This window comes from Papio anubis, chromosome 1 (assembly GCF_008728515.1).
Source record: "Papio anubis isolate 15944 chromosome 1, Panubis1.0, whole genome shotgun sequence".
Lineage (NCBI taxonomy): Eukaryota > Metazoa > Chordata > Mammalia > Primates > Cercopithecidae > Papio > Papio anubis.
The window spans coordinates 191300585-191321320 of record NC_044976.1 but is presented as its reverse complement, the minus strand read 5'-3'; the positions used below and the strand labels follow the sequence as shown (position 1 = coordinate 191321320).

General features: G+C 39.3%; 2 protein-coding genes across 16 annotated transcripts in view; one reads left to right on the top strand and one right to left on the bottom strand.

The window, feature by feature from the left end:
- Positions 1 to 4809, top strand: part of C1H1orf112 (chromosome 1 C1orf112 homolog) — a 58804-nt gene extending 53995 nt beyond the window's left edge. For 6 of the 9 annotated variants that reach the window (XM_009193646.4, XM_009193638.4, XM_017952278.3 and 3 more), the window contains 4 exons: positions 347 to 451; positions 1098 to 1178; positions 2625 to 2744; positions 3576 to 3831. In XM_009193646.4, the coding sequence (XP_009191910.2) occupies positions 347 to 451; positions 1098 to 1178; positions 2625 to 2744; positions 3576 to 3773 (504 nt within the window). In that variant the 3' untranslated portion in view covers positions 3774 to 3831. Of the gene's footprint in view, positions 1 to 346; positions 452 to 1097; positions 1179 to 2624; positions 2745 to 3575 lie in introns of all 9 variants that reach the window. The other 3 variants (XR_002518887.2, XR_640755.3, XM_021930686.2) reach the window with 3 other exon arrangements.
- SCYL3 (SCY1 like pseudokinase 3) overlaps positions 3827 to 20736 on the bottom strand; it is a 42738-nt gene continuing 25828 nt past the window's right edge. For 3 of the 7 annotated variants that reach the window (XM_031658741.1, XM_003893542.5, XM_031658744.1), the window contains exons 8-14: positions 19015 to 19092; positions 16458 to 16597; positions 14689 to 14873; positions 10092 to 10263; positions 6538 to 6699; positions 5006 to 5700; positions 3827 to 4523 (exon numbers count right to left, since the gene is read on the bottom strand). In XM_031658741.1, coding sequence (XP_031514601.1) covers positions 4464 to 4523; positions 5006 to 5700; positions 6538 to 6699; positions 10092 to 10263; positions 14689 to 14873; positions 16458 to 16597; positions 19015 to 19092 — 1492 coding nt within the window. In that variant the 3' untranslated portion in view covers positions 3827 to 4463. The remainder of the gene's footprint in view (positions 4524 to 5005; positions 5701 to 6537; positions 6700 to 10091; positions 10264 to 14688; positions 14874 to 16457; positions 16598 to 19014; positions 19093 to 20736) is intronic. The other 4 variants (XM_031658743.1, XM_003893541.5, XM_031658748.1 and 1 more) reach the window with 3 other exon arrangements.

Here is a 20736-nt window from a genome sequence, read left to right as displayed (position 1 = left end):
GGGATATATAGTCAGTCACCAAGATGACATGCAAGTAAAAACCTGAAGTGCAAAGCATTGCAGATGGGAGCATGCCTCTTATATTCAGGGAAGCAAGTATAGCTAACACAGAGGTAGCAGGACTTGGCAGGCCATTTGAGGACTTTAGCTTTCACTCAGAGGGAAATAGGGAGCTACTGGAAGGATTTGAGTAAAAGAGTGACATTACCTAATATGTTTTAATGTGTGTCCCCTGGGACAGGATTATGGAAACTTGACAACACTGGGTTTACTGAATGTATGGCTATTTTATGATTATCTATTGTGGTTTCTGTTTCTCTATTATAATAAGGCTTGGTTCTTTTAGGACAGAATTCTGCCCAACCTGTCCTGTATTTTTGCCTTACTGCTAGCTGACAGGAGTTGGCTGCTAGAACAACATACCTTGGAGGCGTTTACTCAGTTTGCTGAGGTAATTATAAAACTGATTTATCACAATGACTTTCAAACCATTTTAATATTTCAAATATTCCAGAACAATCCCAAAACATTTATTGAACTGCTTCTGTATTGCAACCGGAAAATTGTCTGAAGGGTACATTACTCGTTATTTCTTTTACAGCTTCTCAAAATGAGGCTTAGAGAAATGAAGTGAATTTCCTAAGGTCCTCTGAATAAACAAGGACTAGAACAGGCATACACAGCAGGCCTACTGACACAGACACAGTCTTCGAGCAGATAGTATTTTTGGTTCAAATGATAATACATTTCATTTTGTACTATCAGTCATAAAGGTTAGGCTGATGAACCTAAACCTGTAAGATGGGTTGCTCCTTTACTCTTACTGCATTTGCTGTATAGTCATGCCTATGATCATAAGGGAGTCCAGAAGCATTAGTATAACCCAGCAGAAGTAATGAAAGCCTACAACACTTGTACAGAAGTTAACTTTATATTCTCCTAAGGGACCCTGAAGGAATCATGAGTTTATCACCTTTGAGGATCCTCTGGGACTCTTTTACTTAAAATGAATTTTTGGTTAAGGTAGCTCATAAAACTTATCTTTGTAAGTTGTTGAAATATGTTAAAATTGGTCTTGTTCATCAATTTCTTAATAGGGAACAAATCACGAAGAGATAGTTCCACAGTGTCTCAGTTCTGAAGAAACTAAGAACAAAGTTGTATCCTTTCTGGAGAAGGTACTTTCTTTACATGGCTCATGTTTTATTCTTTGTCCTATTTTTTTTTTTTTTTGAAATTATGTAACTGTAACCAACCTGAGTATCTTCTTAAACTTTTCACAGTGCTCAGCACAGTGCGGACAGACTTTTACTAAGCAATTGAGGCCACAGAAGTAAAACACTTGGGGCTGGGCATGGTGGCTCATGCCTGTAATCCCAGCACTTTGGGAGGCCAAGGTGGGTGGATCACAAGGTCAGGAGTTCAAGACCAGCCTGGCCAACATGGTGAAACCCCGTCTCTACTAAAAATACAAAAATTAGCCAGGCATGGTGGTGCGCGCCTGCAGTCCCAGCTACTCAGGAGGCTGAGGCAGGAGAATTGCTTGAACCAGGGAGGCAGAGGTTGCAGTGAGCCAAGATCGTGCAGCTGCACTCCAGCCTGAGTGACAGAGCGAGATTGTCTCAAAAAAGAACACTTGTAGTTCCTTTGCCTGTAGTTTGGGGTTTAATAGCACTGATTATCCAGGCAGTGAGATAACTAATGAGGATCCCTAAGCCATTAATAATCACAATTAAATACACTTGATCACGTAATTAGGTAGGCCTGAGAGGATGTAAACATCCATATTTTGGGTATAACTTAGGCATGGCTTTTCTTTTTTTTGTGTGGCAGTCTTCCAAGCCAGGGTAAGCGCCGAGTCTTTTTTTTTTTTTTTAAGGGATGGCTTTTTTATTCCTTTGCAGCCAAGGCCTGTTTTTACAATTAAAACCAAAATTTTGAATAACAGGGTTCCTATATCTATGCATACTTTGGAACTTAGTGTGAGGAAATAATAGTTAATTGAAATACTAGTGGAACTGTTAAACCACAAATTTAGACTACCCGGAGAAAGTGAATTATTTTATATATTACATGTAATGATGCACATGTTATATATTTTACATATATTACGTACATTTTTTTTAGGTGGGATGGGCCCACTTGACTCACTGAACTTTATTTTTTAGACAGAGTCTCGCTCTGTGTCGCCCAGCCTGGAGTGTCGTGGTGTGATCATAGCTTGCTGTAACCTCAAACTCCTGGGCTCAAGCATTCCTCCCACCAAAATCCTGGGATTACAGGTGTGAGCCACCACACTTGGCCTACTTATATTACATCTAAGCTGGATTTTAAGTACATGTGTGTACACTGCTGTTGCCAGTTTCTTAGCTAATACAGTAAAGGTTAGCAGACTATCATTTTTTCCTGCAAAGACGACTCTATAACTTTTCTGTAAGGAAGAACACAGTAGAGTGATTTAATCCAGATTATACTAAGAGGATTTATAAGATCAGTCCATGTGACTTCCAGAATTTGCCTAGTATGGCTGAACATTAAGCACTTACATAGATTATGTGGCCATTTCATATCTAGTAGAGTGCTAACATGTTGCTATTTGCTTGGTTTTTCATGGTCCCTGGCAGACTGGGTTTGTAGATGAAACTGAAGCTGCCAAAGTGGAACGGGTGAAACAGGAAAAAGGTATTTTCTGGGAATGCTTTGCTAATGTGACTGTAGAAGAAGCAAAGAGGTCACCTTTACAGGTACGGGCTGATTTCAATAGGGGCAAACTTTAACAAGGCAAATTCTGCCCTTATTACTTACTGATGAAACAAACCAATGTGGTTTCCAGCCTCATGTTGAATTTCAAATCAAACAGATCTAGACATGTAAAATTCTGTTTTATGGTAGTTGCTTTTCAAAATCAGAAGTGGGACTATACCATACCAAATATATTCTTTCAGTATGTTTGAATTATTGGTAGTAACCTTTAAGGGAAGTTACATATTGTACCAATGATGCTATAAATGCAGTCTTTACTGAACCACAGAAGAAAATGAAAGAAACTTACTCTCCTAAATGTTTAGTTTGATTCCTTTCCTTATTAATCAAATCAGACTCCTAATAATTTTTGGCAGTATCTAAAGATCACATCTGCCTATTAAAAGGCAGAAATTTGACACCAATAAGGATATTCAAAATATTGTTTTGAGCATTTTAGTATAGTAGTAATTCATGAAGAACAACATTCTGATAAGTTTTAGTCAAACTTTCATAAGAAGAAAATACATTTATGAACTTGTTTATACGACATGTAAGCTTGGACTATGCAGCACTTCTCATTGGGAGACCTTTGGGACAGAATACTTGTTGTATACCACATACAAACTAAGACACTAGTAGCAGCACTCTGAATTGCTATGATGAAACCAAAATGGCTTTATATATTTTTCTAGGTGACTATGTAGGGGTTTCAGGGTGCACCCTCCTCCTACCTTGGTGATCCAATGACTAGAATAAAATTTGCACGTAACTTTTTTCCAGTCCAAAAGGAAGGTTCTTTATATTTATATTACTTATGTTTTTTTTCCCAGCCTTATGCAAAAAGAGCTCGTCAAGAGTTCCCCTGGGAAGAAGAGTACCGGTCAGCGCTGCACACAATAGCAGGGGCCTTGGAAGCAACTGAGTCACTACTCCAAAAGGGTCCTGCTCCGGCCTGGCTTTTAATGGAAATGGAGGCGCTCCATGAAAGGATGGATAAGCTAAAACGTTATATACATACTCTAGGGTGAAACTTATGTCTGTACATTTTCTAACAAACAGATATAAAACAAATTTTGTAAAGTTGAATCTAGTGAAAATAATCTTTATTTGACATTTAGAGAACAGGATTGTGGGGAATATTCTCATTAAGAACTTTGGTACAATGTACTACATGTGGAACAGTCAGGAACTGCCCAGGTCCACAAAGAACCATTTACTCAGATAGTATAACTGTAAACAAATAAATAAGCTGCCTAAGGAAACCTCAGCAATTTAAAATCATTTATATAATTTATAGCTAAAATTTTTTTAAGTTGTATTTCATAATAGAGCTTACTCTTATGTTAAAGAAATGGCACAAAATTAAGCTAACCAGCTTGAATTCTTACATTTTCTTTACTTCCAGAATTGTCCTGGAAAAAGCAGTAAATTTGACCTCTCTTCAGCTACTTGCTCTTCAAAGAAACTGGCCTCAGTCAAATGCACAAAGGCTCTTCCTCCTGGAAACCAGTACTGTGAGCCTCACCCCCAGGGCTTTTAGCCAGCACTCGCAGTCAGTCTCCTATTTCTGTTGGTGCAGACTGGATAATGAGCTCCTGGGATGGGAAAAGCAGGCCACTTTGGGGTTTTCTTGTCCCAAAGCCTGCTTTTGAGGTATTCATTTTTTTTTTTTTTAAAAAAGGGAATCCTTTTTCCTAAAGTTTAACTCACATCTGTTGTCACCAGTTATTATCTTCCCAGTTCAGCTCCCCTTCTTCTTCCCAGCCTTCAGCCTCTCCCTGCAACAAAATAAAGCACACCAAGAACCCACTGAAACAAATCCATATGCAAATTTGAAAAAGCAAGAATTTAAAATTTATCTTTTGATGCCAGAAACACTACCTCGTACTAAGTAAAATAACTTAGAGCTCTAACAGAAAGTTGAAAAGTAGGATTACAAAACCACAGCACTGGAAAATAGCTTTGCAAAAACCATAAAATCAAGTAAAAATCAGTGTGGATGACACCATATCCTTATTTTAATCTTTTTTCAAATAAAAAGGTTAAAATAGCTCATTAAACAAACACTTAGCCTAAGCATTGCTACATTTTTCTGGGGAAGGAAAGATACCAATGACAGAAACTGATTTTGTTAATTTTGTGCTTGACTTGATGATTGGAAAAATAGCACGTTGCTTGTTATACATGGGATAGTGCAACTAGGACCTATGAGGGAAATCCTAAAGCTAGTAGCACAGCTTACTCCATAAAAAGTACTCACCTCAGTAATTTCTGCTGCAGCAAATTTTGAGGAAAACTGCATCACTGGGGAGACTTCATCCTTTTTAGGGACCATTTCTGTCCTCAGTTCAGGTAATATAAGAAAAGCAGCAGAAGGCTTAATTTCTGGGATCATATCAGCAAACCAATCCATCTCAGGATCTTTTACTGGCTTCTTTTTTACTTGAATGGTAAATTCCTCTCCTAAACCAAGTTCTGATGGAACCTTAAGGGGCCTTTCTTGTGATGACACTTTTGGCGGCTTGATTTGGTCTGGGTCATCCCCGCTTTGTACAAGACTAGTCTTTTGGGGTAGGCTTGATTTCCAAGGCATAGACTCTTCAGTGAGTGGAAGCAAAGCAGGAATGGGCTTCTGCTCCCCTGAGGTAACAGATTTTGTAGCAGTGATTCCACCTCCTGGGTTTACTTTAGTATCTAAATTGCTGGGCTCGCAGTCATCCCAAGATGACTCCTCCATATCCAAGGTAGTGCACTGGGACTTGACAGCATCACATGGTTCTCTAGGCCAAATCTGTATGTTGACAGTTTGATTTTCAGGCTCCTCAGGCTCACTCCAGTCAGGCCACTCCTCAGACTTTTTAGAACTTGATGGGAAGTTTTTACTGTCCTCCAAAGTATTTTTTACATCCGAAAGTCCATTTATGGGAAATTTAATAGGCTGAGAAAATGGATCGCCTGTAGGGAAAAGAATTATTCTCATAAAATACTGGTTAAGGGTAAGAGCTACATTTAGGGGAAGGATAGCATTAAGGAAGTGTAAGTAGTATAGATCTAATTACTTGGAAATATCCATGCATACTAAACAAAAGAGATCCCAGCAGAACATTACTCAAGATCAATGATGTAACATGTTATCCAAATAATTATATAATACTTATATTATTAACTCAGTGGAAGCATGTAAGTAATACCTAGCACATTCAATCCTTATTAAATATCTAAACATATAGTATACTGACATAATTATCTATACATAAATATAGAAATGCTCTAAGCCAGGCAGTGTTATCCTTGGGATGTTAATTACATATGCCTGAAAAAGTCTTGCATGCTCAAAAGTTTGCCTAACTCAACTTATTATCCTCACTTTAAGCAGATTTCCCTAAGTGTAGTAGTTAAGGCACTGAGAGATCCTGTGCAATGTGTTAATGACTTTGCTCTCATTTCCCCAAACTCATTTAACCACAGAACTCTTTTTCACAACACGCCCATTAACATCTTTCAAAACTATCATTCTTGGTACAATCTGGAAGATGCCGCACTAAGGCATCAGAAGTCTTAAAGTATCAGTGCAAAAAAAGAATTCAAGTAATGTCAACCTGCTTTTCTCACCAATTACAAAGAAGAGGTAAGTATATATCCATTAGTCTGGAGAAACAAGATGAGACCAAAGCTGACTATATAATTACAAATAAATCAGTCTCAAAACTCCCAAAACACCCTTAAGCTTATTAGTCTCAGGAAAACATTCATCCAAGCAATGGAAAAGCTATATAAATTTAATATTTCTACCTGTCTGTAAAAGAGTATTGTAGTAATCTCGCTGTATGTGCTTCTTGCTGTTGATGGGCATGCTGCCAGAAAAGAAACATTTAGGGAATATGCTAGAGAAGGGGTTCTCCAAGACTGGCGAGATCTGACTGTGCTTGCTGCAGACGACACGCATAGAAGAATCTGAAGGTAAATAAAAACTCCAAAACATGAAAGGGACAGTAAATTGCTTCTTGATCTATCACATGGTTGGTGGGCATAAGTTAAGTGAAATGGGTATATTTTAACACAGATAAAGGATAAAATGCAGGAGAGAACATCTTCAAACATTTGAAGACATACACCCATTATGGAATGGACTGCCTGTCCCTAGAGGTGTTTAAGAACAGGCTGTGTCCACTCCATGTGGTGGTGATGAATAGAAAGGATCCAAGCATTATATAGATACAACCTTTGGGACACCTAGTTAAAAAATTACAGCCCTTCAAAACATGTTGGTGGCGATTTAAAACCAACTAATTCTACTTACTTTCCTTTTAAGAATAAAAGTTGAAGAGTATAAGCACAAGAATATGAATGTACTGAATACCACAAAACTATACATTTAGTAGTAGTTAAAATAATAAATTTAAGCTATGGACATTTAACACCAACTGGGGAAAAAGTTTCAAGAAATGTCCTTAACAGTTTACCAGAAAGTTCATAATAAAAAAAATGGGCATTGGTCAAAATGATTCAGTAAAATTTTGGCTAAAAAAAAAAAAAGGATGTGGGGAATGGCCTGGGGTAAATTCTTACAATTAGGTCCCCAGCTCTCTTCAGCAGCACATCTCCCCTCCTCACCCCAGCCCTCTAAGGCCAGGCCTCTACAAGCCCTTCACTCTTATTTGTGCCACTGTCCTCCTTGAAGTCCTATCTAATGTCTTATCCGATGTCGTCTTCTCTGAACCATGTTCTCCACTTCTCTTTCAGGCAGACTTAATTTCCTATTTCCCTCTCATAGCTGAAAATGAGACCACAGACTCTACATCACCCTTTACAAGCTCTTTGCAGCCACAACACTGGTTTCATTAGCACCAAGGAAGACGTGAACGCTGTTCAAAACTTCAGGAAGCCAATGTTGCTTTAAAAATTCTTTTAGCATCAAAATTAGAGAAAAGCCTATCTGATAACTCTTTTCTATTGTCTCCATGTTACCAACTATCAATGAGAATTGGGTTAGAGATCCAGAATTACATAACAAGGTCATTGTCTTATTGAAGGCTATACAAATGAGCAATGACATTGTTGATAAAAAATTCTTGTAAGACCAGAAATTACTGCTACCTCCCAGGTAACATCCACTGGGAACATATCAGAAATAAGGACTTCCTGAAGTATCTAAAAGTCAACAGCTTTTTACCCCATAGGCCAAGAAAAGTCACAAGAAACTTAAACATCTAATGTTAATAAGAATTGATGTAACCTTTTTGTAAGCTGACAGTATGTACTAAATTTAAAATATATCCTTTGGCCCAGCAAGTTTACTTCTGACATTCAGTGTCTGCAGATGCTCAAGTCTCTTAAAGAAAATGATGTAGTATTTAAATATAACCTATGCATATCATCCCATAATACTTTAAATCATTTCTGGGTTCTTATACCTTTTTTTTGTTTGTTTCTTTTCTGAGTATTTTTGATCCACAGTTGGTTGAATCTGCAGATGCAAACCTGCAAATATGGGGGACCAACTGGAAAGATACATGTATAAAGATATTCATTGCAGCACTGTTTATAGTGATTACAAATCCAGAAATGGATGCAGTATCCATGAATAAAGAAATCACTGAATGAATTATGTTCAATGAAATATTAGGTAGCTTTCAAAGAGTAAGTTAGACTTCTATGTATTGGGAGACAGGTCCCTGATATGTTGTTACATGAAAACAAACAAGTTATAGATTTGTGCATGGCATTTTCTTACCATTTAAACAAAAATCTACACAGTCTTGTGTCACTTAACAATGGGGATATGTACTGAGAAATGCATCTTAGGCGATTTTGTCCTTGTACAAACATCATAGATGGTATAGCCTACTAACACCTAGGCTATAAACTGACACAGCATGTTACTGTACTGAGTACTGTAGGTAATTGTAACACAGTGGTAATTATTTGCGTATCCAAACATAGAAAAGGTACAGTAAAAATATAATGATACATGGTATACCTGTATAGGGTATTTACTATGAATGGCATTTGTAGGACAAGAAGTTGCTGAGTTACCAGTGAATGCATACGAAGGCCTAGGACACTACTGTACACCATCATACGCTTTATAAACACTACACTTAGGCTGCACAAAGTTTATTTTTATTTATTTATTTTTTTGAGACAGAGTCTCGCTTTGTTGCCCAGGCTGGAGTGCAGTGGTGCGATCTTGGCTCACTGCAAGCTCTGCCCCCCAGGTTCACGCCATTCTCCTGTCTCAGCCTCCTGGGACTACAGGCACCTGCCGCCATGCCTGGCTAATGTTTTTGTATTTTTAGTAGAGACGGGGTTTCACCGTGTTAGCCAGGATGGTCTTGATCTCCTGACCTCGTGATCTGCCCACCTCAGCCTCCCAAAGTGCTGGGATTACAGGTGTGAGCCACCACACCCAGCCAGGCTACACTAAGTTTATTTAAAAAATTTCTTCAATAGTCTTAGCTTACTATAACTTTATAAACTTTTTAATGTTTTTAACTGACTCTTTTGTAATAACACTACGCTTAAAACATATTGTACAACTGTACCAAAATATTTTCTTTATATCCTTATTCTGTAAGCTTTTTCTGTTTTTAAAATTATTTACTTATTTTTACTTTGAAACTTTTTTGTTAAAAGCTAAGACACAATCATACACATTAGCCTAGGCCTACACAGGGTCAAGATCATCAATTTCACTGTCTTTGACCTCCCCAGCTGTCATGTCCTCTGATAAAAATCCCTTCTTCTGGATTATCTCCTGAAGGACCCCCTGGAGGTTGTTTCACAGTTAAACTTTTTTTTTTTTTAAATCAGAAGGAATACACTAATGATTAAAAGTATAGTAAATATATAAATCAGTTACATAGTCATTTGTTATCATTACCAAGTATTATGCACTGCACATAACTGTATGCAGTATACTTTTATGACTGGCAGCACACTAGGTTTGTTTACACCAGCATCACCACAAACACATGAGTAATGCATTCCACTACAGCTACAACATCAACTGCCAACAGCAATTTTTCAGCTCCATTATAATGTCATGAGACCACCATGGTATAGACAGTCGGTCATTTACGAGGTCCTTCATTGACCAAAACGTCCTTATGTGGTACACAACTCTATGCATGTGTAAACATATATTTGTCTTTTTGCGAGCTTAAAAAAAATTGAAAGGATTTCCACTGAAAAGCCCCCCCAGAAGTTCAGAAAGGGAAATTAACTTTTTATTTATACTTCTTTATATCATTTGACTGAATATGACCCTCCTACATTACTTATATAATATTAAAAATCTAAAAAAATAACATACACAAAAAGCTAGACCTTTTAATAATTCTTACCTTCCAGAGAAAGGTCAATATTTTTAGTAAAACTTGGGGCAGTGCGTTTGAAGATCTTGGTTCGTTCTCCTCCCACAACCACCTCTGGTCCAAGTAGGGAGACCAGCACTGCTAGGCTATGCAGAGTAATTGCCACAATGGAATCGCTAGTATCACGCAGGCCCAGCAAAACCTAGGAGCAAATGAGGTAATAAGGGTTGACAACCACAATACCTATCTCTTTCTTCCTCTGTAAATGAGCATTTGGGCTGCAGATTGTGCTTATTCAGATAAACTACATTATCTTAGATATGTGTTCCAGGTCAGTGGCTCTCAAACTACCTGTGGTGAAAGACCAGTATCTTCCCCTCCCAATCCATCATAGACTTACCATTTTTAAAAAATACAATCAAAACAAAATTAAAAAGACATATGTTGGGGACATAAAAATACTGTCAAATTGCTACAAAAGCTTTTAAATGTTAAGTCTTCATATCTGTACTCACATCACAGAACTGTAATAAACAGTTCACATACTGGCAGTGTTTTGCAGAGCACACTCAGAACTCGTCTAGGGCGCTAACAGTTATGTTCCTGTCCATGCTCCTCTTTTCAGCTCTTTTCAAGGGTAGGACCTTAAAACTTCCTTTGTAAATGATGCATGTAACACCTGTCCCAAACTGAGCCCATCACGATCTCTTGTCCAGTAATATAAACTAGAATTTATATTTCAGTTTATATAGGTTTACTTAAAATGAGGACACTATGCCAGGCAGTGACACGTGCCTGTAGCCCCAGCTATTCAGAAGGCTGAGGCAGGTGGATCACTTGAGCCCAGGAGTTCTGGGCTGTAGCATGCTATGCCGCTTGGGTGTCCTGCACTAAATTCAGCATCAATATGGTGACCTCCCAGGAGCTGGGGACCACCAGGTTGCCTAAAGAGGGGTGAACCAGCCCAGGTTGGAAATGGAGCAGGTCAAAGCTCCTGGGCTGATCGGTAGTGGGATCATGCCTGTGAATAGCCACTACACTCTAGCTTGGGCAACACACACCCCATCTCTAGAAGAATTTTTTTTTTTTTTTTAATGAGGACAGAAAACTTGGAAGTTATGGGACAACCGTGTTTGGCCATGTGCACACCAAAACAAGGAAAGCCGGTTAGAGAGTCAAAAGTCAAATGTAGAAAGAAAGGAATTAAAAACATGGCTGAAAGCCCCAGATGCACTTGATTTCCATCTAAGGTAGTCTAACATTTATTATTTTTTGTTTTTTGCTTAGCTGGTTTAAAATGAGTTACTTGCAACCAAAAACACCTTAGAAGACAGTAACATACAGATACCAGGCAAGTACTGCTCTGCAGAGAAGGAAGGAAATGACCTTCAAAGCATCTGCACCAGCCAGACACAAGGCCAGGGTAACTGGCCTGCCTAGTGGATGCAGCAGGGTGTGATAGGTATCAGGAATCTTTGGTTTTGGTCTTAGCTCTGCTAGTAATTCTCGATGTGACTTGACCAATTGGTCTTTTTATTTTTCTGGCCTAGTTTCCTCATTTATATAGTAAGATCAAAGATTTCAAACAGGACTCAAAAGAAAATTATTAGGAACAATGCTAACAGATCAGGCACTTTCTGTACATGTAAACTAAAGCATGTTTCTTTTACATATTAGAGTTCTACCCACTGAATATGATAATCATAAAACAATCCCCCAAGCCAAAAATCAGTCATCCTCAACACTTCTTCCATCTAATGCGAAACTGCGTACTACCCCTTCTGTGTCCCTCTCCTATATCCACTGTCACACTTTCCCTAGCCTTTGTCATCTTAGCTAAACTATTCTAACAGCTTCCTAGCTTATTTCCCTTTCTGTGTTCTCTCTTCCACACTGCTACCAAAGTGAACTTTCTAGCACACACAAATTGGCCCACTCTTCTTTAGGGGAAGCAGTTTCCTAAGTATTGAGAGCTTTCATTGCCTTCCACATGCTCAACATTTACTCTCTGACCTCAGTCCAATTCTGAGACCTATGATGACACCTCCATGTCAGAGTTAAGATTGCTTCATTCCTCTTCTAAATTTCCAGACACAACTACATACTGGGTAAGAATTACTGCTACAGATGTAAATACAAAGTGCTATGTTGTAGTTACTACAACATAGTGACTTTAAAGTCAGCCCCCTGTGAATCACACCTCCAGTATCCATGCCCTTGAGTAAACCCATCCCCCACAATGAGCCTGGGCTGACTCTTGCAACTCTAACCGAGAGAATGAGGCAAAAATGGCTGTCAGTTCACAACCTACACTTTAAGGCTTCTTTTGCCCCCTTTTTTTCTTTAGCCCTGGCCATCCATTTAAGAACTCCACCTACCTTGCTAGAGAAATCATGTGTGTGGGGAAAAGAAAGAAAGATCAGACTTACTGTGTCTATGTTGAAAGAAAAGAAAGAAAGATCAGACTTACTGTGTCTATGTTGAAAGAAAAGAAAGATCAGACTTACTGTGTCTATGTTGAAAGAAGTAGACAGAAGAGACTCCATTTTGTTCTGTATTTGAGATGCTGTTAATCTGTGACCCTACCCCCAACCTTGTCCCTGCAAGAGACATGTGCTGTGGTGACTCAAGGTTTAAAGGATTTTGGGCTGTGCAGGGTGTGCTTTGTTAAACAAGTGCCTGAAGGCAGTATGCTTGTGAAAAGTCATCACCATTCACTTAATCTCAAGTACCCAGGGACACATACACTGCCAAAGGTCGCAGGGACCTCTGCCTAGGAAAGCTAGGTATTGTCCAAGGCTTCTCCCCATGTGATAGTCTGAAATATGGCCTCGTGGGAAGGGAAAGACCTGATCGTCCCCCAGCCTGACACCCGTGAAGGGTCTGTGCTGAGGAGAATTAGTGTAAGAGGGAAGGCGGCCTCTTGGCGGTTGAGATAGAGAAAAGCATCTGTCTCCTGCCCGTCCCTGGGCAATGGAACATAACCCGATTGTATGTTCTGTTTACTGAGAAAGGAGAAAACCGCCTTAGGGCGAAAGGTGGGACTTGCTAGTGCAAAGCTGCTCTTAATGCACTAAAAGGGTTTATGGAGATGTTTACGTATGCATATCAAGGCACAGCACTTTTCCTTAAACTTATGTCACAGAGATCTTTATTCATATGTCTTACTGCTGACCTTCTCCCTACCATGATCCTATTATCCTGTCACTTCCCTTTTTCTAAGATGGTAAAGATAATTATCAATAAATACTAAGGGAACTCAGAGACCACTGCCGTCGTGGGTCCTCTGTATGCTGAGCGCTGGTCCCCTGGGCCCACTTTTTCTTTCTCTATACTTTGTCTCTGTGTCTCATTTCTTTGCTCAAGTCTCTCATTCCACTTAACAAGAAACGCCCGCAGGCCACCCCTTCACATGTGGAAATGTCACTTTGGGGGACAGAAGCCCCAGGGCTCCCCGAAAATTCATGGAGAGAAAGGCCCAGCCTCACAGCCACCCCTTCCAAGATACCAAGGAGCCATTTTGGATGTATCAACCCTTGTCAGGCCCCAGATGACTGAAGCCTCAGCTGGTATGTGGAACAGAACCTTCAGCTGAGTCCAATCAATCCAAAGAATCATGAGAATAAAATGATTGTTGTTTTAAGGCACTAAGTTTTGGGGTAGTTACACGGCAACAGATGACTGAAACATATCCCACTTACGAGCTCCTTGAAAGCAGAGAGAATGTTAATCTATCTCACAGGAAAATTATTTGAAAGACACCATGTGATTGTAGTCTTTTAAAACAATTTTTTAAAAACTTCATACTAGATTGAATAGTGTCCCTCCAAAATTCATGTCCATGCAGAATGTGACCTTTATACTGGGTTAGGGTAGGCCATAAATTCGATGACGGGTGTCTTTCTAAGGCCATGTAAAGACAGACAAGGAGGTAAGAAGGCCACGTGACAACAGAGGCAGAGGTTGGAATGATATAGACAGAAGCCAAGAAATATCAAGGATTGCTGGGAGCTATGAGAAGCTTGTAGGGAGGAGTCCCTTTCACATCCTACAGCCTTCGGAGGAAGCAGGGTCCTGGTGACACCCTGGTTCTAGACTTCTGGCCTCCAGAACTAAGAATAAATTTCTATTGCTTTAAGCCATGCAGTTTGTGATAATTTGTTATGGCAGCCTAAGAAACTAATACAAACCTTTCATTAGTTTCACTAACGAAACACTTCAGTGGGCAAATCATAATAAAGTTCCCTAGTGGCTGATAACAACAGGCTGAAAGACACTGATACAAATCATCTCATGTTCCTCTCTGTTCTAATTTAATTACTTTATAATAATTATGGATAATTACATTTTATGTTCACAAAGCGCTCCATATATTATTGTTATTCATTTACCCTTCTGAAATTAGCAAACAATTATAGTTTTTCCCAGGTTAAGACCAAATCTGTCGGTTTAATCGATTTGCCTGTGTGAATGGAATGGAAATGCAATTTTAATTTCAGCACTTTGTATTCCACAGACTGCTGCCTCAAGGCTTTGTAAGCTATTATCTGAATACCTCCAAACCTCCTCCTTTCAGCACTCTTTCCTCAGGTTCTGTGACTACCCCACTGCAAACTTGGCCTCTGACCTGTGGCAAGATGACTTTCTTCAGCTGCTCCTGAGTGAAGTGCTCCACGTAGGCCTCGATGTGAGACAGCAGCACCATCCGCACATGCTCTTCGTGAACTTCGAACAACTGGAGAAGCACGGGGATCACCCGTGACTGGAACAGGGCTGGTGAGAGCAAGCAAGGAGTTTCTCCCTGCGCATGATCTACCCGAAAAATCAAAGGTTATAGATGAAAAAACAAATTTTCATTTCAGTGAAGAGTATTAAGCATAATTCATGCACTGGGCCCAAAAGTACACATATTCTAAGTACTCTTCTAAATTCTTTTTTTTTTTTTTTTTTTTTGAGATGGAGTCTCACTCTGTCACCCAGGCTGGAGTGCACGGCGTGATCTCGGCTCACTGCAACCTCCCCCTCCCAGGTTCGTGCAATTCTCCTGCCTCAGCCTCCCGAGTAGCTGGGATTACAGGCACCCGCCACCACAGGCTAATTTTTGTATTTTTAGTAGAGACGGGATTTCACCATATTGGCCAGGCTGGTCTCAAACTCCTGACCTAGTGATCCGCCTGCCTCGGCATCCCAAAGTGCTGGGATTACAGGTATGAGCCACCACGCCCGGTCAGCCAGTACTCTTCTAAATTCTAATGCTCTAAACCAAAGGAAAGTTCTTTTCTTGACCCAAAATTACTTAACGCTTAATTATGTTAAGTACACTTATCCGTAGAGTTTTTGAAATACTAGAGATCATACTTAGTATAAAACAAAGCTGGTATTTTAATAGAATTCTGAGTAACTTTTTATAAATTTATGTTTAATCAGTGAGGAATTTCATACACTAGATTTGTGACATACTGATATTGTTGTAGTTGTATTTGCAAAACCAGGTGTTAAATGCTACAGTGGGACTTTGATGCTGGATAGTCCTCTTTTTCCGGTATTTATGGTAGTGGTTATCAGGCAGGTATGCATTGAGAATTATTTGGGAACTTTTAAAAAATATGTATACCTATGTCCTGGCTCTGTTCTAGAACCAATGGATCAAGCAAAGAGGCAAATTTTAAAAAAGCAACATAGGCGATTCAGAGGCACACCCCTATGTAAGACCTATTGAGGAATAGGATGTAAGAGCTATAAAGAAAAATTCGTGGCTAAAGAGAATGATATCAAAGTACAGACATAAGGAAATTCTAAACTGTAACAAAGCTTTGTTGGACTGAGATCCGTTTAAGAAAATAAATTCTGAAAGCAGGATTCTACGTAACTTAAAATTCTAATGTTATATTAATACTATATTCTCTAATCTGTTGTGTTACCATCTATAGTGCTATAAAATTGTAAAATTCCAAAGCAATAACCTCATTTCACATTCGGAAAAAAAACCCTGAAGTCCCAAGAAGTAAAATGATCTCAGTGCTTTTCACTGAAAATAGAAAACAAATGGGTTGGTCTTGGTAAGGTAGGAGGTACAGGCCTACATGATTCATGATAAATGTAAAAGTTCTTTGAAGATGCATGCCTTACCTTAAAACTTCAGATGTATATTTCAGATTCTAGTCAGATGTAACACTTATTATAGTAAATTGGACTCTCTAGGAAGATGCTTCATTTATCCTGTGGACTTTGGTACCCAGGTTTGAAAATTAAAGTTATCACATCAGGGGCCAAAAACTGTTCTCTGTTTTTAGAACCAAACATTAACTACACCACACAGTAATTTCATCCTGCTCAAATATGGACAATAATCATCAAACTCCTTAACTAGCAATAACACTTTGAAAAAGCATTCACCTTTTTTGGGGCCAAGCAGATGAGGAAGAAAACTCTTAACAGCCACTGGCTCTGCAAACACCAACTGATTAAGCAGAAGAGGCACCAACCTTGAAGCTATCAATTCCTCTGACAAGCAGCTGACTCTGTCCAGCAGAAATCTGAGGACAAAAAGGGAAAGCCCAAGAAACTGGTCATGACACTGTATCAGCTTACTTGTACAGTTTAGCCTACACACAGCTTCTCTCTCACTTCTATCAAAGTGATGCATTTTGAAATGGAGATAGAGAAGGTGAACAGATTGGTCCCCAAGTACTTAAGAAAAATGCATGGCTGGGTGCAGTGGCTCACACCTGTAATCCCAGCACTTTAGGCGGCCAAGGCGGGCAGATCACTTGAGGTCAGGAGTTTGAGACCAGCTTGGCCAACATGGCGAAACCCCATCTCTACTAATAAAGTACAAAAATTAGCCAGGCGTGGTGGCGGACGCCTGCAATCCCAACTACTCGGGGCTGAGGCATGGGAGGCTAAGGTTCAGTCACCTGAAGCTGGGAGGCAGAGGTTGCAGTGAGCTGAGATCACACCACTGCACTCCAGCCTGGGTGACAGTGAGATTCTGTCTCAAAAAACAAACAAACAACAACAACAAAAAAACAGGAAGTGTGAGGCAAAGCCAGCTAGTCAGCATACCTCCAATTCACACCAGGAAATGTTTCCACCAAATTATTCCCTTACTAATAGCCAAAGTGCCCCCCTTTTTACCCTAATAAGACAGGCTTTCTAGATTATTATCTAAAAGTGTCTAAAAGACACTTTCTCAAATTTAAACAATGTAGAAAGTTTCCATAACTAACAAATTATAGGCTTTTGTCACTATCCTCATAAATTAAAACAACATATATAAAAGCACTTTGTTAAAAATACAGATATTAGGTATTAATGGTAATATTACTCCATTATACAATCACCCTTAGCAGATATCCTTGCCTCCTACTTTATTAGGAAACAGGTCACATGCATTATCACGTTCAAACCCCTACACCACTATCAGCAGACAGGTTTGTATTGATACTCATTCCCACCTCCATTCCAGTTATCAAGGTTCCGAGGGCCTCCTTTTAAGGCCACCCCCATCCAGTCACTGCGCCAGCATTCCCCTCTCTTCCAGGACAATGCACTAACAGTTCTCCAACTTGACTGCAGCTTCAACTACTCCCTCCATTCTTCTGCTAGCCCCTTTCCCTCGTCTATTAATATGCTCAGGTCTCTTCTACCCTTACAAAATGCTTCCTTGACTCCATTTGCTTCTTCAGTGATAATATTTTCTCTCCAAGTTTTTCTCCAGTGTCTTTCTCACCTTCTGTTCACTTATCAGCCCAATGCATTCTCACTGCTGGAACAGCTCTTGCTAAGATAAAGTTACCAGTGTCTTCCTAACTGCTAAATGAACAGGTACCTGTTGATTCCTCCTACCTTTGTGAAATTCCCTACTCCTTTGGGAATATCATAGCCTTCCTAGCTCTCTGAGTCTCCTCTAACCCCTGCTTCTCATTCATCAGCCACCCCTTCCCAACAGCCACCACTTCCTACCAGCCTCCTTATAAGGTTGGGTGCCCTAGGATTACAATTTGGGCCCACTGTCCTTCATGCTACCCACTTTCTCTGTGAAAATGTTACCAACTACAGGCTAACACACTAATATTTCCCTCTAGCTCATCAGCTTAAGACTTCTCTCAAGCTTCAGACCTGTCTGGTCAACTGTCCATTTATATCTCTAAAGTCCAACAGATACTTCAAACCAACATATCCAACACTGAAGTCATAATTTTCCCTGCGTATTAGGTCCTCTCCTCCAATATTCTCTATTTCATTTGGTGGTAATCACTAAGGCTTCTCAGCTTTATCATTTGAAACCTTTATTTTAGTGTCTTCTTCATTGTAGACATTAATGCCCTTATGTGTGGCTTCATATTTACTGCCTGGACTACCATAGTCTACTAACCAATCAAAATCTTAAATGAGTTAAGCCTTCCCACAATAGAGAACAAAGTGATCCACCTAGAGGGACATTAATCTGTTTCGCAGCCTGCTTCCACCTCTTTGATGGCTTCAATGCCTGAAGTCCCCTATTTACAAATAATGTCAGCACTCCTCACTGCCACATGAGAGGGGTACCTCCTACCTGTCCTTGTCTTGGAATTTCTCCCCCAGCAGGACTCAACTGCTTGCGGTTCTTGCACTAGTCACACTAGGTTTTGTCTTTGTGCATTTGTTTATGTTGCCCCTCTGCCTAGAATACCTTTTCTCTAACGACCTCCTCCTGCCCTGTGTGTTCTCAGGACTCCTTCCAAAAGCTCTACTGTACCCACCTCTCTGTTTAAGGATTATCAGTCTGGGTACCTGTTTCCTTCACCAGAAATATCTATCCCAGGGCCTAGCAGAAAGCCTGACACATAGGAAATGTTCAATAAATGTGAAATAAACCAAATATCTGAGTCATCTTCTCTAGAATACCTCAAGTGATTACATGGAGTTAATCCAAGTTATTCAATTTAAATTCTTAATTTTCTGAACTTACTTAAAGAATTCCGTTTTTTCCTCTTCACTCTTCAATGTTAAACTTTTCAAGAAATTCACAACTTCCAGAAAATCATTTCTAAATGCCAAAAAGAGAAGGAATTCAGCAGAACAGATTAGAGAAGGCATGTTAAATATTGAGGCCATAACCACAGACTACATCAACATAATTTTAAACAAAGAAACATTCTCCTTTGCCATTTAAAGATTCTATTACAACTAAGTAGCTTGTGAGACAAATACTATGGAACAAGCCTCTATGAAATCTAACATTTTAATATCAAAGAGATCTGTGAAGAGGATACAAGTTTAAACACACATATGCTAACATGCTTTATGGTTTCGTCAGAAAAATCCTCCAAATTGTTGGTTGTAATAGGATGTTAAATGAAATATCCTGGGAGAAATGACATTACCATTACAAAATATTGCTGACTCTCCAGTCTCCTTTGATGAAATAAAAACTATTAAAGAGGTTGTGGAAAGTGGAATTTCCATACAGCAATCTTCTCATTTCTCCTGCTGTAATTTGCTTGGTCATTCTTTCAGCCAAGCAGGGATTAGTGCGAGAGGAGCGGTCAGTTTCCTACAGGGCTGCCAGAGAATTCCAAAGGCTGTGCACTGCTCAGCTCACATCCTACTGTGTATGAGACTGTTGACCCCAGATGCTACGGCATACAAGCTGGACATTCTATTCAGAGGCCCAGTAAGCAGAGCTACCACCTGGGTCTCCACATCTTATGTTTATACCTATCTTAGGCTTCCCCTGGTTCAACGCAAAGATGTGTTAACTTAAATCTCATCAGTCAAATTGGTTCAGCTGCCTCTGTAAGGGATGCTGACCCTGGCTCCTACTGTTGTCTCTTGACTGGGGTTTCTCCCCACATTAACAGTGGGATTTTGGCAGGTGGGGTTTGTGTGTTTTCAGCTTTCTTCTCCCCTCTCAATTTACAACTCTTAATAACTCATTTTACACATAGTGATGAGAGAATCTATTTACCGTAAGGGATTGTTCTTTGTAGAGACTTTCTATCAAGGGAAATAAAATATTTCTAAGAATCATCCAAAAGGGCATAGAAATACCTTGGAAAGATTCTCATAGTGATAAATATATAAAATTTATGTCAATTAAAAATACAAATGTTTAAAAACATCCTCAAAATGATGATCATAATGGGAAAAATTCTGAATAGTTTCTTTGACATATAAATGACAATATAATCCCAGTGACCACAAATGCTACTTATTTAATAAGATTACCCTCCCCACCTGCCCCAAGTTCTATCCTAGAGGTAATTTTCCCCACTTGGGAATAATATTGGCCTTCCCTTTGCTCTGGTTTTTCCCAAACTCTAAATGCAAACACATAGGGTTTTCAGTTTTAAAACTGACATAAGGTTGGCTTTGCTAATAAAAGTCATGAATATGGAACTAACCTGTGCAGAAGTTCTGCAGTCATGGAAATAAAAAAATGAAGGACACATAATTAAAACTAACCTTGAAGAGGGGGTCAAAAACATCTCTGAATCTGATAAAGCATTAAATTATATTGTGCCCTTCCCTCTAAACCGACTTCTTTGCTCTTCCATCACATACTACTAGACAAAGAAAATGAACTCATTCACCATCCCCATGAGAAAAAAAATAATAAACTCATAATATAATGGCAGCAGAAAAGAAAGTCTGGGTTGAATAACTTTTTCAATTAACTTACAAATGTAAA